Raw genomic sequence first — 21308 nt, 5'->3', positions numbered from 1 at the left:
TGATACAGCACGCATGTGCTAACCATTCGACCATCCAACCCCCGACAGCGGACGGCCTACTTTTATATCGAACTCCAACTGCCAAGGGTTCTTTTATGTGCACCCGTTGTTCATTGCCAAGCACCCCGTCCTGAACCACAGACTAGGGGGGGGGGGGGGGGTCACCACGCCGGAAAATCCTGATAAACTTTCTTGCTCCACACAGGGATCAAACACGGGGCCTCCATATTAGCAAGCCTACGTAGAGCGATTGATAACCGCGTGGGTGACCACTGGCGGCAGAGCGCGACACTGGCGCGCTCACTATCAATTTTTTCGTCAGTTTCGGTCCGATATTTACGAAATTTGAACTCACCGTCATTATGGTGTAACGGGTTATATTTGAACGTTTTTTAAAATGAAATAAAAATTGTGACGTCAAGAGGACCAACAAGCTAAAAAAAAACAGGGCGGGATCCAGGATTTTCAGGAAGTTATGGTCCGAAATGCGCAAATATCGCACGGAACCTATATATATTTGAACAGTTTTTAAAATGAAATCAAAATTGTGACCTCAAGAGGACTCACAAGCTCAAAAACGCTATGTTTCGTACAATCAGGGTTCATAAGCCAGGAAGTTACCGTCCGATATGCGTTAATATCGCAAGGAACCGAGATGTTTGGGGTATAAACCGATTTCAAGTTTCGTCAAAATTGGATAGAGTGTTCACAAACCAAAAGTGAACGGGCGGTTAGGAGCGACAATATACGTCCACATAAAAATGTTGGCGTATAAAAAATGTCTTCAATGTAAACTTCGTCAACTTTATAATTCTAATTCAAAACTGTATACAACCAAATATGTTAGCTCTGTGAAGTACTACGACCTCCGTTAACAAGGTGTCATTGATGTAGTTTGAATACGCATACCCTGCATTTCTGTGAACCTGGATTCCAGAAGCCGACGCTTTGGAGATAACCACCCGTTCCAATAGCCAAAAGCCTTCACCATTCCAAGTACAACAAATATTTGTTATGTGAGGCATTAAAAGAAAAGGCAAGCATATCTTGGCTATGGGTGGGAGGGGTGGATGACCGAATGGTTAGCACTCCATTGAGACAATTGGCGGGGTGTCGATTCCCCAGTGGTATACGTGTCGACAGTCCAACCTCCTTGTTCTCCGGTTTCCTCCCACTGCTAAAGACCCCTACGCGCAAGCGAATTATTGAAATAAAATTGAAACATATGTTAGCCCCGAAATGACCTAGTTTGTGTCGAGTGGACGTTAAACCACCTCTCTCTCTCGGCTATATTTTACATAGTGCATAAACCCATCACTAATTATACCGTAAAGCAATTGATTTCTAAATGTTTTATAGGGTTCTTTTACGTGCACACCAACGTGTATAAGGGACCACCTTGCGCACCCCTTTGATCTGATTTTCGAGACAACTGTATGAGAAATGGATAATACTTATTTACTATATTATTATATACAACTGGCGGTAGTTTTTACTTTGATGTCCATAGCAGTTATATCTCATAAGAACCTGTCATGACATCATCATAGGTTGATATATTCGTTCATATCAACCGCTGATGACGCCATGACAGGTTGATATTTCATATCAACCGCTAATGACGTCATCTCAGGTCAATATATTCGGCTCATATCAACCGCTGATGACGTAGATGATCGAAATAATACCCAAAAAAACCCACAGAAATAAATTTTTATTCTTTTGACAATTAAAATTTGTTATGGTACAGTTTCTAACATTCAGGACCGAATTAGACGGCGTACTTATCGACATACATGTATTTAGATCGGTTATCCATGTCTAAGACATCTTTCAGAATTTTCTTTTCGTCCACATTGCGATTATTTCTCCACACACTACACGATTTGAAAGTATTTATCGCCCAAGAGTTCCTTTGTAAAGTATTTTTGGGTACAGTCCACTTTAAACAGTCGGTCAAATCCTTCTCTGAACATACCGAAAACCTTCAATCTGACAGAGTTCACTGTCAGAATTCTTGGAAAAGAATGCCTTTTGGTCCAAATTTTCCGCAGGCTTTGGATAGATCCTCGTCGATGTTTGCATTCACATCTATCCCATCGTCAATATGTTGGCTAAAAAGGATTGATTATTCGTCTGACTTCGTATTACTATCCATTTTGTTTTTGCTTTCAATTCAATAGTCCAAAATGGCGACTTATAAACAAAAACATGCACGTACATGTAATTGCACTTGATTACTTCGGTAATTTTCGCTATTTGGCGGAAACTATCGAGCAATTATCCAATCGTTGTTGCCTTTTAATGGAAAAGCCCATTAAATTTAAGGGTGAAATGGCGTTGTATATGTCGGATATAAACCTACTCTCCCTCGGATTGATATGATAGAGAACGCTTGGGCTTCGCCCGCGCGTTCTCTACCATATCAACCTCGGGTAGGTTAATATCCTATACATAGCGCAGTCATTTCCAATTTCCGGAATCTTTCTGGGAAAATAACAAATATGGTAAAAATTCGTTGCATTTCTTAACACCAATGCAGATTATTTTTACCGTTAAGTCAGGTAAAATCAAAATACGAGAATAAATAGCTTTTTATATTGTAAATTGCTATATAAACTCTACTAAAATGAGCATTATATGGCTCTTAAATCACCAACATAGAGAACACGTCGTGAAAGCAGTTTTCGGGTTTTATTACAATACTGAAATAGTTATGAAGCAGAAATGTTGTTGTTGTTGTTAGTTAGTTGTATTTTACGTCCGCTTCCACCGAGGTGATATCGCAGACAAAAAAAAAGCAAAAATGCTCATCACAATCTCTTTAAAGGCTCAATACCACTCTTGTTGTAACTGAATAATATGTCCCAATCTTTATTCTGGTCAACAAATGTACTATTTTAGAATATTTCAATTAATTGATGATACAAATTTCACCTTAACACACCTTATTTAAAAATTTTGAAAAATTCAACATAATGGTTTGAAACGTCTAACGTAAACCTTTTCAAATGAAACTTCGATTTAAAAATATTTTCGAACCCTCTGCACAAGTAAAATAGGATGTAATGGATAATTTACACAACAGGTAGGACACTTAAACATCTAGTACTTAAATAGAGATATTATTTATTTTCTGGAGCTTTCAAGCCAGCAAGAGTGTTATTGTCCCTTTAAGGAAATAATGTGAAAACGATATCGTGGGAAGACCACAAAAAACAATCATACGTTGGACGATTCGGACAAATAATATAAATAATGCAACGATCCCAGCAAATTTCAAATGACCCATACCACTTATATACGCCCACATTTTCATGTGGACGTGTATTGTCGTCGCCCCTTTTCGTCTGGACGTCCGTCCTCAATTTGTATGTGGACACTCTACAGGTCACAATTTTTATCCGATTTTGACAAAACCTGAAATATAGGTTTATCTACCAATGATCTCTGTTCCTTTCGAAATTGGCATGCATCGGATCGTCATTTCAATGTACGAAAAATCACGTTTTTAGCTTGCGAATAATCTAGAGGCCACAATTTTTATCCGATTTTGATGAAACTGTAAATATGTTTATAATCCAATTTGTATCCGATTTAAACAAAAAGCAAAAAAAAAAAAAAAAACGTTTACATCCTAATGATGACCGAGTTCGAATTCGTGGAAATCAGACCTAAACTGCCCGACAAAATGGCTGCTGCTAAATTTGATGAAACTTAAAATATATGTTTATATCCAAACGATCTTTGCTCCTGCAGTCGATATTTGTGGATATCGGACCAAATCTTTTTTTTTTTGGCTTGTTCCCTGTCCATCTCTTGCAAAATGTGGGCGTATCTTGCATTGCAACCGCTTGTTTAATTATTCTATTCCACAGGGGACTTTGTCGGGTATGTAGTACCATGGGTCGTCTGTCAGACGTGGAGAGCTAAACCCGGTCGCCACATCCGACGTATAACCGATACATCGTTTCTTACTACATATTCTGGAACAGCTTATGATCGTCTAGTATTGTCTCTGGCCGTATTTGTTTCTTATTTTCTTCTTGTAGGACTCCACTTTAAATATTGTGTAGCCTATTTATTCTGCCATTCAGTTTATGGTTACACACAGTAACAACAATACCACATTTCGTTTCTACATTTTATATTAAGCACTGCTACATAGGTTACAAAGTTACAAGCATAATAAAGTCATTCTCTCTAACCCGCCCTCATATTATTTTACATAGATGTTTCAAAGCACAAATTCTTTTCCTCCATATTACTACAGGTATCTCGTTCACAAGCTTTCGTAAGTCCGAGAGAAAATTTGGAATATAAAGCAGAAATATTTGATCGAACGATTTCGAATTTTGAATTGGTCAAGTTTCAAACCCAGAAAATGCTCTTCTATTAATGTTTTTGTTTACTCTATTTTTTTTTAATAAATGTACATAATGTTGCTACTAAATTGGCAAAGATGGTTTGGTAAGTAAAATCCGATGAAAACAGCCAGCAGAAAATAATTTCAAAACCAATACATTATCAAATTTGTTGTCAATTACATTAACACTATATAAACCTGGTATAGAGTAGAGAGAACTATGGTTTAATGTCCACTCGACACAAACTAGGTCATTTCGGGACTATCACATGGTTCAATTTTATTTTATTAATTCGCTTGCGCGTAGGGGTCTTAAGCAGTGGGGGGAAACCCTTCGGACATCCAACCCCCCAAAACCTGGTATAGTAAAACATCTCAAAACTGGGCTAATGCAAAACAAAGATGGGTTTTGTAAGTTGTATCATATTGTATATAAATGTTTTATATTATCTACGAAATAACATTGTTTCTTTATCTTTATCCTACATTCTGACAGGAAAATAAACTAAACAATTCTTTATATATAAATCATGATCCATTTTGGTGGAAAAATTTGAAAGTCAGAAAAAAAAAGATTCGTGTTATGTGATTATTCAGATTTTTTCAACAGGCCTGCTATATGGTAGACCTATGTATACTATTGTTAGTGAGTAGAATTTATAGAGACATACATTTAATAATAATAATTATACTTTTCAAAAAAAAGTAGGGGATATTGAAATTCAAATACCTATGCAGGTTGTGATATGATAAATATTCATGGGCACTTGACATGCTTTGAGAGTATTTTCACAGATGAAGATCTTATCGCCCCAATAGAACCACTGAGCTGCACATGAGACACGCAATAGCGCCATACACGTGGGAGGGGTTCATTGTCAAATTTGACACTTCAAAGAAGGGTTGATGAAAACTGCCGCGTGCTGGTTTATCTATCCATGTTTGCTTTCCTATCGGTTCTTGCATAAGATTTACTGTTTAGCGTATCTTTGCTTTAGTGTGTTGCGTTTAATTTGATCGGGAGACGTGTCCGTCGACGTCAACGTCCACCGACAACACTGCAAGAATTTGCCGTGGCACTGCAAGAGGAGTGGGTCAGATTGCCCCAAATCGTGATTGGACGGTTGATTAGGAGCATGCCACGACGAATTGCTGAATGTCTGAGGATTGGTGGAGCAATTACTCATTATTAAGACAAAAATCAAAAACGTCCATTTTCACTTTTGACGGTGTATCTCTTTGCGAGTGAAATGGGGTCGTCAGATAAGCCGCCCATATGAACTGTTTATGTTCATGTGTAGGCAATTGGCCTGTTATTAACATGCACTTGTTACCTCTAATAAAAACAGCAGTGCATTTGCGCAATTTTGTATTGTTCCTGAATATCCCCTACTGTTTTGAAGAGTATATAATTATAAGCCCCGCAGTCCTTTTAGTTAATTTTAAGGCTGGTTGATTATGTCTACAGGAAGTTTATGATTTGTTGACAAAATGGCCGAATTTTAAAGAAATTTCAGCAACGAAACATAAACGAGATCCAAAAATGTCAAAGAGTCCACTTAATAACGCACAAAAAGAGGCAGATTCCATAAAGAAATCGGTAATTGTTTCTAGTTTATGCTTTATTTCTCGAAAGCAATGAGCCAAACGCTTCCATGGTCCATGAAACATTTTTAACTAGAACAGCACAAGTTTTGACATGTCCTCGGGCATCAGTCATATCGACGCGTTTTGTTTCCCACTTGTTTTAACGAGTAGGCTACAGACACAAATGTATGTTACTTTGTCAACAAGCAAACTTATCCAAACAAAATGTTTGGTTAAAGATGGGTTCCCAGAAAAGTATATATCGGGTGGCAATTTTGGTATACCGGTATATGGAAAGTAGAGATATCCAATCTTACTAGAAAAATACTGGATTCCCCGAAAAACACTGATGGAGCATATACAGGACAAAAATGTAAGGGTTCCCCTAATCGACAGCCCGACGATTAGGAATTTCTGCACGCGTGATGTCAAAGGTCACACGTGAACATTGAGCACTTGATGTACAAGTCGATAAACTTTATGAAGAGTTAGACGTACAACACTTTCTGAGATAAAAATGACAGAAAAAGACGCGGGTAGTGGATAATCCGAGAAATTAATTAGGATTCGATATTTGTAATAAATAGTAAGCGATTAAAGACAACATCGTCTTATGTATGCAATGAATTCTCCTCTGACTTCCAAGAGAGGTAAGTCACATGATGTAAACATGACCTGGTTTGATCAAATTTTTATAGCAGGGCATTCCTTTGCAATTACAATGTTTGAGAAGGATTTGAAGCAAAATTATGACAAATTAATTAGTTTGAATATGTTTTTAGTCCATGTATACCATTAAATCACCCAGCTTGTACGCGGGAATGTATCTTTAAGTCCTCAACAACTTTCAAAATATGTTGGTTCAGTCGTCCACATAGAATTGGTTTAGATAACTACACAATATTGGTTATGCCGTTGGCTTTGTCGTCGTATATCAAAGAATACATCCAGTAGGCCTACTAGTACTTATCCTTTGATTTTGATATGATTATAATTTAGTATTATAAGTACAGTTTTTTTGTTTACTGTATAATGTTGACCATGAGTCACAGTAGTGATATCATATTTCACTACATGAGTGTGCTTGTCAGGATAAAACACCTTATCGTAAGCTTACAGTACACATCTAGTTCTGTCAGAACCTAAGTCTCCTTAAAGTTACAGAGCTCAACTATCTTACCCCTGGTACAAATGACCTGTACCATGCCCTTGAGATAGCCTGTGGGAGACACTACAAAGTTAAAGCTGAATGTTTACAACATAATCTGGGGTTAAATTGATTTGACTGAATAGATATTCTCTCACATAAATATGACTTTTTGTGCATATTATATATATATAAACACATGTACTATCAATATCTGTAAAAATATAATGTTCATCGATCGGTTATTAATAACTCAATATTTTGATGTTTTTTCAGGTTGAAAAATTAGTTAAAGAAAGCAACAAAACAATAAAAAATACCAAACTTCAAGATAAAGATGTAAAACAGAAACAATTGTATCTAGAGTAGGTTCTTCATTTTCTGTAGTGTTCTTTATTTTAGCTGTTATAAAACAACACTGCTAAATGTTTACTTTAATAATATCTAAGTTTAGATCTTGATAGGCATTTCAACTTTATTTGAAACATATGTTTGTCTAAGATGTAGCCTAATCTTTCTTTTTTCGTTATGTAGGTGCCGCCGACTGAAAGCAGAGGTTACCAAACATCTAGCTAAAACTGAAGCCTTAAATGCTGTTTGTATTTTTCAATTCATCTATTATCTATCAGAAATTGTGTCAGTGTCATTTAGATGAAATGTCGCTCAGTAATAAACAGTAATTGTATAACATAGACCTGTATCCTGTGTGTGTCTCTGTATTATAAAATTAAACAGAAATTGTTTTGGCTCTGTGAACTTTTCAAATAGTTGAGAAGTTATATACATCTTATGTTCAAATCACAGTTTGAGTTCTAATTGATTTATTTTTAAGAATGATGAACCAAAGAAAGTTAAAAATTATGACAACAAAAAGGGATTTGAAGTGAATAGATTAGGGATTTTTCAGGTAAGATATTTTTAACTTAGTTATATTTTGTCTTTTTGTGGCTTTCTTTGTCCAGTCATTAAGTCATTTATGCTGCACTAACTATTTACAGGGTGAGTTAAACTAAAGTTGCTGTTTACTAAGATAATTTTTAAGAGCGATTACATTTCTTTATTTTTTGTACCAGGTCTATACCATCTTTTTTCTGACATTGTACATGTGACTGTAAAAAAGAAACACAATCTCAAATACTGTGTTGATGAGTTGTATAATTCCACTCCATTCACAATTTTTAAAAAATAAAAAATAGCATTGACATGTATTTATGATTACAAATTTTAGAATCAGTTGTCCCAGGTTATGCCCAAACTTTGTCCAGAGGAAAAGGAAGAAGAATTTATTCAGTAAGTAGTTTAATTTGGTGTAGTATGTAAATTTTGTAACTTTAATTGAAGCTTCCTATTTAGAATCTAATTCATCAGAGTTTCTTCAGTAGAAGAAGAACAACCAAGACTTAAACAATACTATGGGAAAATTGAACAAAACATTCAAAGACATATCTTTCTTTTTCCTCCTCCCTATTTCAGAAAACCTAATACCAACTGCTCTGTAGAAATGCAAGGAGTTCACGGTTTCAGAACCCTATTTCTCAGATATTCCCTGTATGCCAAATCTGAAGAACTATGAAAGTCACACTGTAGTTTAGAAGTTGACATGATCATAGAACTAAAAGCTAGAAATTTTAATATTTTGTTTTATAGGAATAAAGATGTCAGTTAGTGTTTGTTATTCATATAAAATATATTATATCCTTTTGGTCATTCTTTTTAGACAATTGATTAAAAATGGTGAAATTTCTAATGGAGAGGCTTCTAATGAAGATCAAGGAGGTGTTGAAAAGGTGGAAGAAAATAAAGAAGAAAGAGAGGAAGACGATCAACAACCAGGTTGGTAAATATTTAATTGTAATGCATTTCTTAGGGTCAGACTGGTTCCACTTTTATATGGTGACTAAAGCTTGTGTTGTCTACAAACTGTATTTTCATTTTATATATATTGTCTGCTTAGATATCAGTCACTCTACACACAAAATATTATGTCTTTTGGATTACCCTGTTTGGGTGTAGCACATGGACAGTTTTGTCATTTACCCTGTAAAGTGTGACTGACAGAAATAATTATTTCTGTATATATGGCACATGTTTTATGGGTTTGAGTGTATTTGAATTACCTTTCTGATTAAAACACAGATTCTATTTCGTTTCGTTTTACTTGTCTTTACTACACTAGGATCTGGAAGAGTTGTTCTGGTTGATGTGATGGATTAGCCAATGAAACTGTCTACTGCAGCGAGTTCTTGGCGTATGGTACACTGAACTGTGGGTATCCCACTAGAAACATCAACGCTGATTGGTTAATCAAATGTCTGGTCAAAAGTCACTTGTATGGCCCCTGGCACGACCTCCCACTACAACCGAGCAGTTCTTCATGTAGTGGAGGCCATCGAAAATGTTAAAAAAAACAAAACAAAATATAGATCTGTATTTTAATCAGATTAGTGGAATTATTTGTTTGCCTTATGAATTACTTTTGATATGGTTTAGGTTTAGATGCAATTCAAGAAGAAGAAGAAAATATATCAGCTTCGGGTATATTTGACTAGTCATGTAGTATCTTTTAATACCGTATTGTTAGGAATTTAGACATGATATTTATGCTAAATATATATTCTGTGAGTGTCATTTAACTAGTATGTAGGGTGCCCAACAGATCAAGAAATGTTCTTTAATAAAGTCGAACTTACTTAAGCCTCATATGACAATTTCTAAAGTTATTGGGTAACTGCTTTGGTACACATGCATAAGTCAGTGATAGCTAGTATTCACCTAGAGGATATTCTCTATACATAATTTAAAATCAAGAAAAAGCAACGGATTTAAGTCCATTTTGAAATAGATAGAACTTGTTAAATACAACATGACCATTTATTTAGTGATGATAAATGGGGGAAACTAAGGTAAGATGTGTTACACATATGAATATGGTGGGATGATTATCAATATATTTGGAGGTCTGTTTTATCAATGGGCACCCTTACTAGTAGATTAAAGCCCTATTACAAGACACAATTTTATGGGTATTATTTATTAGATTTATTCATTTACTTGATAAATAATATATAATTGTGGTTGAAATGTTCTTTTAGATAAATCTAATACTAAGATTATTATTCATGAAACTGTGTCTTGCAATGAAAGCCTACTGAAATTAACCATTTATTCTGTTTTTGTAGTAATATTTTGATAGAAATATATACAAATATACCTTTTTTCCTAGTAGTCTTTATATAAAACAAAAAAAAACAAAGTAAAAATCAAACATAACTTGACTAAGAACTTGCTATAGAAAACTACTATGCTCATTCTGAACGTACATAATATTTATTACAATACATGTTGTTGATTCCCTCATTTTTTTAAAAAGCTTTTCTAGATGGGAAGGCAAGTTTCTGTATATGTATTATACAGAATTAATATTTTAATGAATTATTTTAAACCCAATTTTTTACAACAAAAATATTTTATGCACTTTTTTACATGGAAAATATCAGTAAAGTTAAATTTGCTAATCCCAATTGTGCATTTTGTCGAAAATATATCATTTTGAACATTTTCAGCTTAGGTTATGCAAAGTGATAATGCAATTTTATTGCTAGATGCTTGATAACAACATATTGTTGTCACCTATATCTGGCATGCATATCTTGTGAACATCATACCCTATCAAAATTCTGAATTTTATGATAGCATATTAAACATAGTTCATAGCAGACTACTATTCAAAATTTCTTTGTTGAAATCTGTATGTTATGGCTAATTGTTTTGTTGTTTAATTTGGACTAAATAAATTTTATAGAGGTTATATTAGAAATAATTAAAACTATTGAATAACCACCTATTTTCAAAATAGTATTAAAATTCTCTGTCTCTAGTATTTTATATCTGTCTATTAACATAAAGTTTTATATATTAATACTGCAGTAGAACCTGAGTGCATAAAATATGAACAAAAGCACTTTAAAAGGACACTTTTGCTACACTGCAAGGCTTTTAGGTTTTAAAGAAAGCCTCTGTAAGTTTGTAGATCCCATACTTAATCTCAGAATCAAGATGGTTTATGTATTTGGCCATTATGCACACTGTTGATTATTATTCATAAACACAGTGGTTAATTGTCAAGAGACCAATCTTTGATCTTTGATGTTAAACACAAGAAATATATTTCTTTTCTTTTCACAGATGAACATGAAAAGGTTGCTAAAGAAGACAAAAATAAGGACAAAAAAGATAAGAAAAAGAAGGATAAGAAGAAAAAAGATAAAGACAATGATAAGGAATCAAATAGTGAAGATAAAAGGGACATGAAAGCTAAAGATAAGGATAAGAAAGATGAAGAGAAGTCAAAAAAAGATAAAGACAAAACAGATAAGGATAAAAACAAAACAGATAAGGATAAAGACAAAACAGATAAGGGTAAAGATAAAAAAGATAAAGATAAGAAAGGTAAAGATAACATATCTATAGAAGAAATTAAAGATAAAGCAAAAGCACAAATCAGTGAGGATGAAGATAGTGGAGATGAAGATATAGAAGAAGAAATAGATGAAGAGATTGCTGAAGATATAGAAGGAGATGATGAAGAAGAAGAAAGTGAAGAAGAAGAAAGTGAAGAAGAAGAGGAGGAAGTTGTTGTGAAAAAAGTAGCAAGTACACCAGTACAAGCCAAACCCAGAAAAAGGTATGTTTTGTTTACTATCTTTTATATTTAAATAATGGGGCTTTAGATTGTCAACAGCTGTCTAGGATGAAAGAAGGGGAGTATATGAATTTTTTAAAAAATTTCTTTCTGTGGTGAATGTATGTATGTATGTATCTTTTTATAGCCTCTTGAAAGCCGAAGAAACTGTTCAAGATATAAAAGCTGTTGAGAGTGAAGAAGATGAAGAATCAGAAGAAGAAGATGGGATAGATGACGAAGATGAAGTAGATAATAAGGTTGAACAAAAAATAACTAATCAGCAAATACAACAAGCACTACCTACAGCAAAAAAAGATGATGAAGATGATGATGAGGAGGAGGAGGAAGATGATGAGGAGGAGGAAGAAGAAGAAGAAGAAGAAGAAGAGGAAGAGGAGGAGGAAGAAGAGGAAGAGGAGGAGGAAGAAGAAGAAGAGGAAGAGGAGGAGGGAGATGTAGAAGACAATACAGACCTTGAAGTAACACAACCTGTAAGTTTCACTGTGATGAATGAACTTTGGTATAAATTTTAAGTTTTTATTCTGAAAATTGAATTTTTAGAAACTTTAGATACATCTTTTTATTTGGTTGATAAAGACAGTTTAGATTTATTCACGGTGCCTAAGAAGTTAAAATTAATGTGTTTGTATTTACAGACATCTAGATTCGAAGTGATTGAAGATTTTGATGCAGAAGCAGATGGAGATCTTACTGTTAAAAAAGGAGAAATAATCCGTATTGTTGAAACTAGGTAGGTGATATTTAGTCATGTTGTATGTATATGATGTAATAATGTATTTGTGCAATGTTACGTTTGGTATGGCATTTAACAAATGATACAACGACACACCCACATTACTAACAAACTTATATGCTGACTTACACATTTTGAAACCTATGTGTTTTTAAATGAAATGATTTTAACATCCTACTATTCTGCACTAACCAGGCTAATGAAGACAGTTATATACCATGCAGTGTGATATGAAGGAAATTTTACCTGGACAGCGACATTTCCACCTACTCTATTGAATTCCAATTTTCAAGAATTCTTTTATTATATTCAAGCCAATGTGTACACTGGATATTGGTGTGGTCTTAGAAGTTGTGCTAGTATTATTATTGGCTGGTCTTACATGAATATCTTTTAGGACCTAAACATCTAGCTCAATATTATCCATAATATTCGAAATTAAAAACACAAAATAAAATTCAATACTGGTCCATTTCAGTCAATATTGATGCTATCTTACCTTGAAAATATCAGATCCTAATATCCAAAATTTAAGACAAAATGGAAAATCTAAAATCAGTACATGTCGTTAACTCTCTGGTTTCAAGCGACTTTTGTAATGAACAAATGAAAAACATATCTGACAAGTCAAGTAATTAATGGCTGATTCACAAAATAATTTTTAAAAAGTGTAAATCACTTTATATACATTCATTAATTCAAGGTTCCAAAGAATATAGCTATACACCCTTTAACACAAAGACATGACATATATATGATTACATTATTTCAATAGATTAAAAAAATAACACTTTTAATGTTAATGGCTGTCTTACTTATTAAACAAATGTTTTTTTCATATACACTTTTGATAAGAAGTCTTTTGAACAGTATATCAGTTAATGTACGTCTGTATTATATTTGTGTTTTGTCAGTGTTAATGTTATTGGTCGGTAAGTTTTGCTAACATTATCCTACACTTCTGCTAATGTATGACACACATTATAACAAGGATATTTTTACAAAAGTATTCAGAACAATTACTTTTCACATAAAGCTTCAATGAATTTGATATCTCTCACACCCATTATAAAGATCATTATAATATATGTTTCATTATCTCTTGGAGATTTTGCTCCATCACATCAACATACATCATCAGTTAAATGCACTCTGATGCTTGTTATTATCAATAATATGGTATTATAAATTTATGATTTATTCTGATTTCTGTCATAATGTTTTATTTATCAACCACTTTGTGATTCCAATGATTTTATAATGAAAATTTTATTCGTACATGACAATTTTATGCAAATAATTATGGAACACAGCATACACAAAATGATGCATGAACAGGTCACAAATCATTACATCATCAAATTATTATTGTTATGAGTAGAGTTATTGTCTATGTTATGTTCTTTTGTAATGCTAGATACTTTTCAAATGCACACTTACCTTTCGATGGTTTTGTTCTCATTATTATCATATGTTTGAAATCAAACAGTGAAAATGTTCATTGTTTGTCTCTTTTTATAAAATTCATGTATGGAAGGGGCAAATAACTATCCTTCTTATATTACAGCAAACTTAGCAAAACTTAGTCATCTCAAAGCAAAGTTTAGTATAAAAAAAAAAGAAAAAAAAGTTTTCTGTCTTGGCCAGCTAAGAGAAACCTTTGAAATCCAACACTCTGCTGAACCCTGGGCTGATGATATCTGAAAACTGTACGCAACAAAAACCAAGAGACCATCTACAATTTGAAAATCTTGCCAATAAGTGATATGAATGAATGAAATGGGGGGGGGGAAGGTTTAACACCCTACTTTTCTGCACCAACTGGGCTAATGAAGACCGGACAATAAGTGATAGGTTTCTTTCTTAGTACAGTCTGGCAAGCATCCTATTTCTTGGTTTGAAAAAGTCATTGAAGGTATATTAAATTCTAATAGTGAAGTAAAGTTTTATATTTTGTAGAGAAGATGGGTGGTGGAAGGCAGAGAATGAAAAGGGTGACGAAGGATTAGTTCCTAAAACTTATCTTCAGGTAACCTTGCTTTCTTTGATTTTGTTTATATGACAAATATAAAGAAATGTTATTTATTTAAAGTTCCCTCCTGAACACTTGGCTTGCTGTGCCTTCGTTCAGCTCAAAAGACCTCGTTTGATTTTAGATAGATTGTTATTCCAACAAAATATTTAAGAATGAAGTAGTCATATGTTTTATTCCCTTAATTGCAATACAAAACGGGACTTCAGCAGTTCTAACAGATTTGATTTGATTTTAAAAATATTTCAGATGTTTAATCCATATAAAGATGTACAACAAGATGATGGTAAGTATATATAAATAGATTGTCAAGTACAAATTATCACACAACATATATATTCAAGGGTGGATATCAGGCACCTGTTACAGACCTTGTCAGGCACAAATCATCTCATAACGTAAATCAAAATTTGTGTCTGACAAAGTCTGTGACAAGTGTCTCCTGTCCAGGCTTGTACATAGAATTTGATATGGCAAATAACTGATTTTCAATTTCATGTGACTAGATCCTACCATTAGATTAGATATTTTAAATATTCAGTTGTGTGCAAAATTGAGGTCCATTTGCAAATTCATGATATGGTTATATGGTTCATAAAGAAATTAAGATGAGTCATTTTGAATTTGCAGATCTGTTATCTATTATTCCTTCAATCTTCCTTGCACAAGATTGTGCACCCAGTTAGTGTAGTTTGCCTGGACTAAATATCAAACACATGCCGGGTCAATTTCCTGTTGTTTTCCCTCTTCTTGTAAATATTGTTTTTCAAAGTAATGAACCAAGTCATGTATCTTATGAATATTATTTACAGAAGATAAAGAGAAGGAAATGGTACATGAGGAAGATGACGATGAAGAAGGTGCATTGCAAGAAGGAGAGGATAATAAAGACGGTAAAACACCCACATCAAAGCGAAGGTATTGTACATTGTATTTAGGAACACTATTTAGATCTATAAATCGTTGTTTAAATGTTCTTTACTCAGAGGTAAATTCTAGCTAGTCTTTGCTAATACAGGGGGAAATAGAACACTGTAACACAAGGTAGATTTATCATTATATTTTGATGAATTATTTTCAGTGGAAAAGAATTATGGGGAAGTTTGAGGAAGACTGTAAATGAGGTAAAAAAAAAAAAAACAATAATAAAATTTTCTGCAGATTTTTATATGTTGTACAAATTTGTAAATGTTTATTCAATTAATTGAAAGTATACAAAAATGGAATATTAGTAATTAGTAAATTAGTAATTGTTCATTCATTAATTTTTGCCCTACTGCAGTATTATTTAACTGAATGAGTTTTGAGTCAACAGGGTGCCACAGTGTTTGATCCCTGCGTTGGGATTATTAGGCCTAGTTCCACCTTGTCAGTGGTGCAGGACGGAGGGGCTGACAAGGGATAATGTATAGTCTTTTGGATGGGATGGAAAAGTGAGGTCCTGTGTACAAAATAGCCTGCCCGTAAAAGATCCCTTGGCAGTTGGAATTTGATACAAGAGTAGGTCGTAGCACTGGTGTCTTCATTAGCCCATTCAGATCAGAATAGTATGACGTTAAACCCCTTTCGTTTCGTTGAGTCAACGTTTTGTTCAATATCTTGTTTATGTTTTCAGACATTGGTGTCTGATGTATTACATGCTATGGGTGCTGGACCATCAGGATTTAGGCTGCCAACATTATCTAAATATTTTAATGACAGTAAATATCAGTTTTTATCATCCATTTCTATAAAGAAGTGACAATTTGATAAATATACTAGTAAATTAGTCTTTCGTGGATATTAATTTCTATGATTTTTATATATGTAGTATAGTATTCCTAAAGTTTGATTTAAATTAGTTATCATCAGGGCTCTCATTTCAGTCATATTTGCTAATATTCCCGTGAATTTACATACTATACCAAAAATTAACAATATATTTAAAAATGGGAATAATGCTAAAAATTGTCATATTCTTTGGAAGAAATATATTGCTAATCCAAGGTAGAGCTGGGCGATATCCTTGGAAACAGATATCACAATATTTTTAAAAAATACTTCGATATAATCACTATATCACAATATTTTATAAAATGTCAATACTTTCAGTTTGTCACCTTTTAAATGTAAATAAACATGCATAAAAGTTAGAAATACCCGGGAGTATTCACTTGATACTTTCTAGTCAATATTATTAATTTTTCTTTCAATAAATAAAGTACCGAACTTACAAAATTTAATGAGCTGGTTGAAACATAGATCTATATCGCCACAAAGACTTGCTAAAAATGTTGTTGTTTATTACAATTTTAATTTTCAAAATATTAATTAGAATATTTACATATCAAGGAGGCACAATAAACAAAAAAAAGATTGTGTTCTTTTGGCCATGCATATTTTTTACAGCTACGTGTATGATTGGATGCTGTTTCATTTACCCTAGCAAACTCATTTTTTCTCATTCAAGCATATATCTTCTTGAATATGCATTATACAATATAAGGACACTAAATTAAACTATAAAACGTAAGTACTATGTCAAAAAGTGTCCATTGATTTAGTCAAATACCAATTTTTCGGATCACACACTGTTAGCATGACATGTCCGACGCTGAATGATAATCAGTCTACCGGAACTCTCAATGTATAGTTGGCATTATTTATATTTCTACTTTATTAAGATTTATTTCAATTGGAAAATCAATGATTCCTTTGGAAAATCAAAGTATCAGTGTAAGCAATTCGACAAGATGCATAGAAATTGAACAGACTCAGAGATAATTCTAACAGTATTGGTCAGGTGGAAAAGTGAGCGAGAAGTCACGTGACATAAACAAAGCTGCTTATTGGCATTTACAAACTTCGTTCAGTAGTTTATAAATTGTATTTATTCATCATTAAGCAATAAAATATCGTAAATAACATAAAAAGGAAAACATTTTTTCAATATTTATGTTAAATATCACCCTGAAAAATCAAAACAGCGATATATCAGGGTATGTTCGTTTTTTCGATATTTTTCTGAAAACACAATATTTCTGTAACGGTTTTATATCGAAATGCCATAATATTGCCCAGCTCTAATCCGAGGTAAACAAAATACTTCAAAAATTGACGAGCTGGCAAAATTTTGAAGTGAAGGCCCTGCTGTACTACTGATGCCAGATCTGCAATTGGGAATACAGCTGATGAATTCTTCTTAGACATGTATATGTGCTGATTTATTATTATTATTTTGTTGTTTTTGATTGGTAAATTTCGATTTATGTACACATCTGAAATATAGGTAATTTTTTTTTTAATTTTAACAGGTGATAAGTTTAGGATGAAGAATTTTCTGGCTCCTAAACTCAGCACATCCAATCTTAGCTACAGAGATCTATTCTTCAATCCTGCAACGGGTCAGGTAAGTCACATTTAATGGTAGTGATTTAAAACAGATTTCCAATACTAACCAGATAGTGTTTCCTTTCACTGTGGTTCCTAATTTGTGATGCAAATAGTTATATTGTTAGTTTTAAAATGAACAACCAAAGTGTTGACAAAATATTAAAATCTATTCATTTCCTTTTAATAATAGAGTAAGTTAAACAAAATATTAGGTACCGGTAGTCATAAGTTTGTCTGAGAGGGGGAGAGAGAGAGAGATTTACATGTTGACAAAATATTAAAATTCATTCATTTCCTTTCATTTACATTTTTAATCTGTGAAAAGAAGAATATAAATCTGTGGTATTTTAAACAGGCATTATGAAAGAACTAAATCTGCCCATTTCAGGTCTTTCTTTAAGCCTGAAATGTTATATAAATTATTAATTAGACATTAATTAGCTTACCAAGACCATAATCAACTCTCGATGCAATCAGATGGCTGCGAAATAAGTAGACTTAAATACATTTTTGGTCGATGTGTGTGGTTACCGTGAAAATGGATAATCAAGACTTTGTTTATTATCTTAACAACGGTAGTAATGAGAATCAAGGCTAGCCTATAATTGTATTGCCGATATCTAGACTCGAGTGGAATAATTTGACTGAAATTTTCTGCACATTTTCTTTTCATTTTCTATTTTTTAAGTATTATAGCGACAACTGTCAGCTCTTTATCTAATCTTATCTAATGCCGCTTTAATGTAATGGTGTCTAACACTATTTTAGGTTTTTATGATACGTAACTTTCAATATATATTGTAGATGAGGGCTACACATGTTAGATTAGAAAAAGTTATAACTATATCTGGTTGTCAACAGATACCACCTCCTGCAGCAGGTAATTACATATAAATCATATTATTGATTATTTAACTGCCTTCATAAAATAATCTGGATCATGGTGACAAGACGATAAAATTGTATTTTCTATTTGCCAACCTAACAGCCTAAAAATGTCATTGAATCCATAAAATAAGGACTTTCTTCAATCCAGTAAATCTTATAATACTAATGACTTTCTTCATATTTTCACTTGCTACATTTATATTACACAGGTATCATTGTACAAAGAAGATATGTCAGAATGTGTTTATTTGATGGAATGAATGTAAGTAGACTATTTTCTATATGATAGCCATATTTAAATAAGCATCTACCGGTAATAAATATTTAAGAGTTTAAAATAGTGATATTATTCTTAATTTACAAAAAAACCAACCTTCTACATTCTACAACCTTGTTAAGTCTTACAAACCTCCACATTTATCAAATACAATGTTTGAAAACTGTAATTCTTAGATTAGTTGGCAGCCACAATAACATTTCCTTACTATAAGTGATATTATCTAGAGAAAAGCAATGGGTATTATTTGAGGATATTGCAAGTACTGGAGCTGGAGCTTAAATTACTTAAATATGCATATTCAACATTAGGCATATTGATGATGACAGTTAATTATTCTTTCTTGCATAGACTGATTGCTACTTTAGGTATGTAGTAAATAATCTAGACATTAGCTTTCATTTCTGTGTCTTTTATTCAATTACAACTATTTATGAATTTTATTTAGGTTTTAAGTAATATTCATACAGTAAGAGTAGCAGCAGAAGATAAAACAGAAAGGAATTGGTCTTTTAATAATAGAGTAAGTTAAACAAAATATTAGGTACCAGTAGTCATAAGTTTGTCTGAGAGGGAGGGAGGGGGAGAGAGAGAGAGATAGAGAGAGAAGAGAAGAGAAGGGAAGGGAGGGAGAGCATATGGTTCAATTTATTTCAATAATACACTTATGCGTTGGGGTCTTTAGCAGTGGGAGGAAACCGGAGGACCTGGAGAAAACGTACAACCGAGGAATCGAAACCATGCCAGTTGACTCAATGACAGACCTTATGATATGTGCTAACCATTCGGCCATCCAACCCCCCCGGAAGTGGTAGTCCATCGCCACTAGGCCTATGTTACTTTCCGGTCCGAGCTACCTCTATACACCAAATTTCAGTATCGGAACAGCCCTAGTGTTGCCGCCAAGTCTGAACAGACAAACATACGACAGTCACAAATATTAGTATAGATTATGGTTATTTACAGATAACAGATGTTATGGATGTACAGTTACACAATGAATTTTTTATAAGAACTAACAGTACAGAGAAAAATGTTGGTAAGTTTATTATTTACATTCTACATGTTTGTAAAACAAAGAAAACATTGTATGACACATGCTGATGTTCACTGAGTACACAGATTTTCAAGTTTTATTGTTTATTTGTTTCAGGTGTATTATTTGAGTTATGTATATCATGTGTAAAACAGGTAAGATAATTTCAATTGTAATTCCAATATATCTACTTTGTATTATTCAAATAGTCTTAAGTGTAGGTAGTATTGCTCTCTAAAACCAGAAAAAGTCAATGGTCCAAGTTAACTCCTGTGAGTAGTGATACACTATTAGTTATGAACCTTGTGAGTGTTACAGAGGACAGACATTTCGAAGGAGTTTATCAACTGTGATTTGGCAAATGTTAGCTTTTCACTATCACAATTGGATGTTTGTATCAATTCATTTTCACTTCCTTCTAAAATGCATTTAGCTATTAATATTTTATGTTTACTGTTTTCACAACATAGGTTCAAGAGGTAAGCATGTGTTTGTATTGAAAGTGACAGCCTGACTTTCAACCTTCAAAGTATACTGTATGACATAGAATTAATGTTTCATGAAACTAGTTCAACATGGAATCAAAATTAATGGCTTCATATTTACTTATAATTTTAGCATATAACTAAGGCCATATAAAAATAATATATTCTGGTTCTCAGATAGTCCGGTACCACTTAAAGTTACAAGATAATGACATCATTGTCATGTTATGAATGACTTTCATTAGCTTCTCATCTAAATCACCATTGATTGTATTGTACATATTGTATTTCTTTGAGGGGTGTTATGTTTGACAATACCACTGATTTACAGGATAACTACTCTATTCTATATTTTGTGTTGGTGTTAGAGAAAAAATGTGTATTGGAAATATTACAACTGGCATCCGCTCACATTTAAAACTTTAATCACTTGCTCCATTAATTACTTGCTTTACAGTATATAAGAGTCTCATATCTCTGTTCAGCATTTTAAATTTCATGAAAATCAGTCAATTTTATAGAAATAAAACTTTTATTCACACTGTCAATAATATGCATCTTCTTAAACTGATATTAGCATTGTTCTAAGACAAAAAACAGATTTTACTTATCTTTAACATCTACTAAAAGAATGGCATCAAACTGTTGAATACTAGTTGTATGAGTGCAACATCTGATCT

At 33.0% G+C, this 21308-nt stretch overlaps 1 protein-coding gene across 4 annotated transcripts in view; it reads left to right on the top strand.

Moving 5' to 3' along the window:
• Window positions 1-5831: 5831 nt before the first annotated feature.
• Window positions 5832-21308, top strand: part of LOC126822008 (nephrocystin-1) — a 28033-nt gene continuing 12556 nt past the window's right edge. For 2 of the 4 annotated variants that reach the window (XM_050550724.2, XM_050550722.2), the window contains exons 1-21: window positions 5832-5966; window positions 7377-7465; window positions 7635-7695; window positions 7933-8007; window positions 8329-8390; window positions 8818-8933; window positions 9591-9635; window positions 11286-11784; window positions 11930-12275; window positions 12441-12535; window positions 14498-14567; window positions 14820-14856; window positions 15383-15488; window positions 15652-15694; window positions 16186-16270; window positions 17864-17958; window positions 18747-18822; window positions 19040-19092; window positions 19556-19630; window positions 20074-20146; window positions 20261-20298. In XM_050550724.2, coding sequence (XP_050406681.1) covers window positions 5910-5966; window positions 7377-7465; window positions 7635-7695; window positions 7933-8007; window positions 8329-8390; window positions 8818-8933; window positions 9591-9635; window positions 11286-11784; window positions 11930-12275; window positions 12441-12535; window positions 14498-14567; window positions 14820-14856; window positions 15383-15488; window positions 15652-15694; window positions 16186-16270; window positions 17864-17958; window positions 18747-18822; window positions 19040-19092; window positions 19556-19630; window positions 20074-20146; window positions 20261-20298 — 2196 coding nt within the window. In that variant the 5' untranslated portion in view covers window positions 5832-5909. The remainder of the gene's footprint in view (window positions 5967-7376; window positions 7466-7634; window positions 7696-7932; window positions 8008-8328; window positions 8391-8817; window positions 8934-9590; window positions 9636-11285; window positions 11785-11929; window positions 12276-12440; window positions 12536-14497; window positions 14568-14819; window positions 14857-15382; window positions 15489-15651; window positions 15695-16185; window positions 16271-17863; window positions 17959-18746; window positions 18823-19039; window positions 19093-19555; window positions 19631-20073; window positions 20147-20260; window positions 20299-21308) is intronic. The other 2 variants (XM_050550723.2, XM_050550725.2) reach the window with 2 other exon arrangements.

The sequence above is a fragment of the Patella vulgata genome, chromosome 5, assembly GCF_932274485.2.
Source record: "Patella vulgata chromosome 5, xgPatVulg1.2, whole genome shotgun sequence".
NCBI classification, from domain to species: domain Eukaryota; kingdom Metazoa; phylum Mollusca; class Gastropoda; family Patellidae; genus Patella; species Patella vulgata.
The sequence above is the reverse complement of the archived record's forward strand: the minus strand, read 5'-3'. Positions and strand labels throughout refer to the sequence as shown.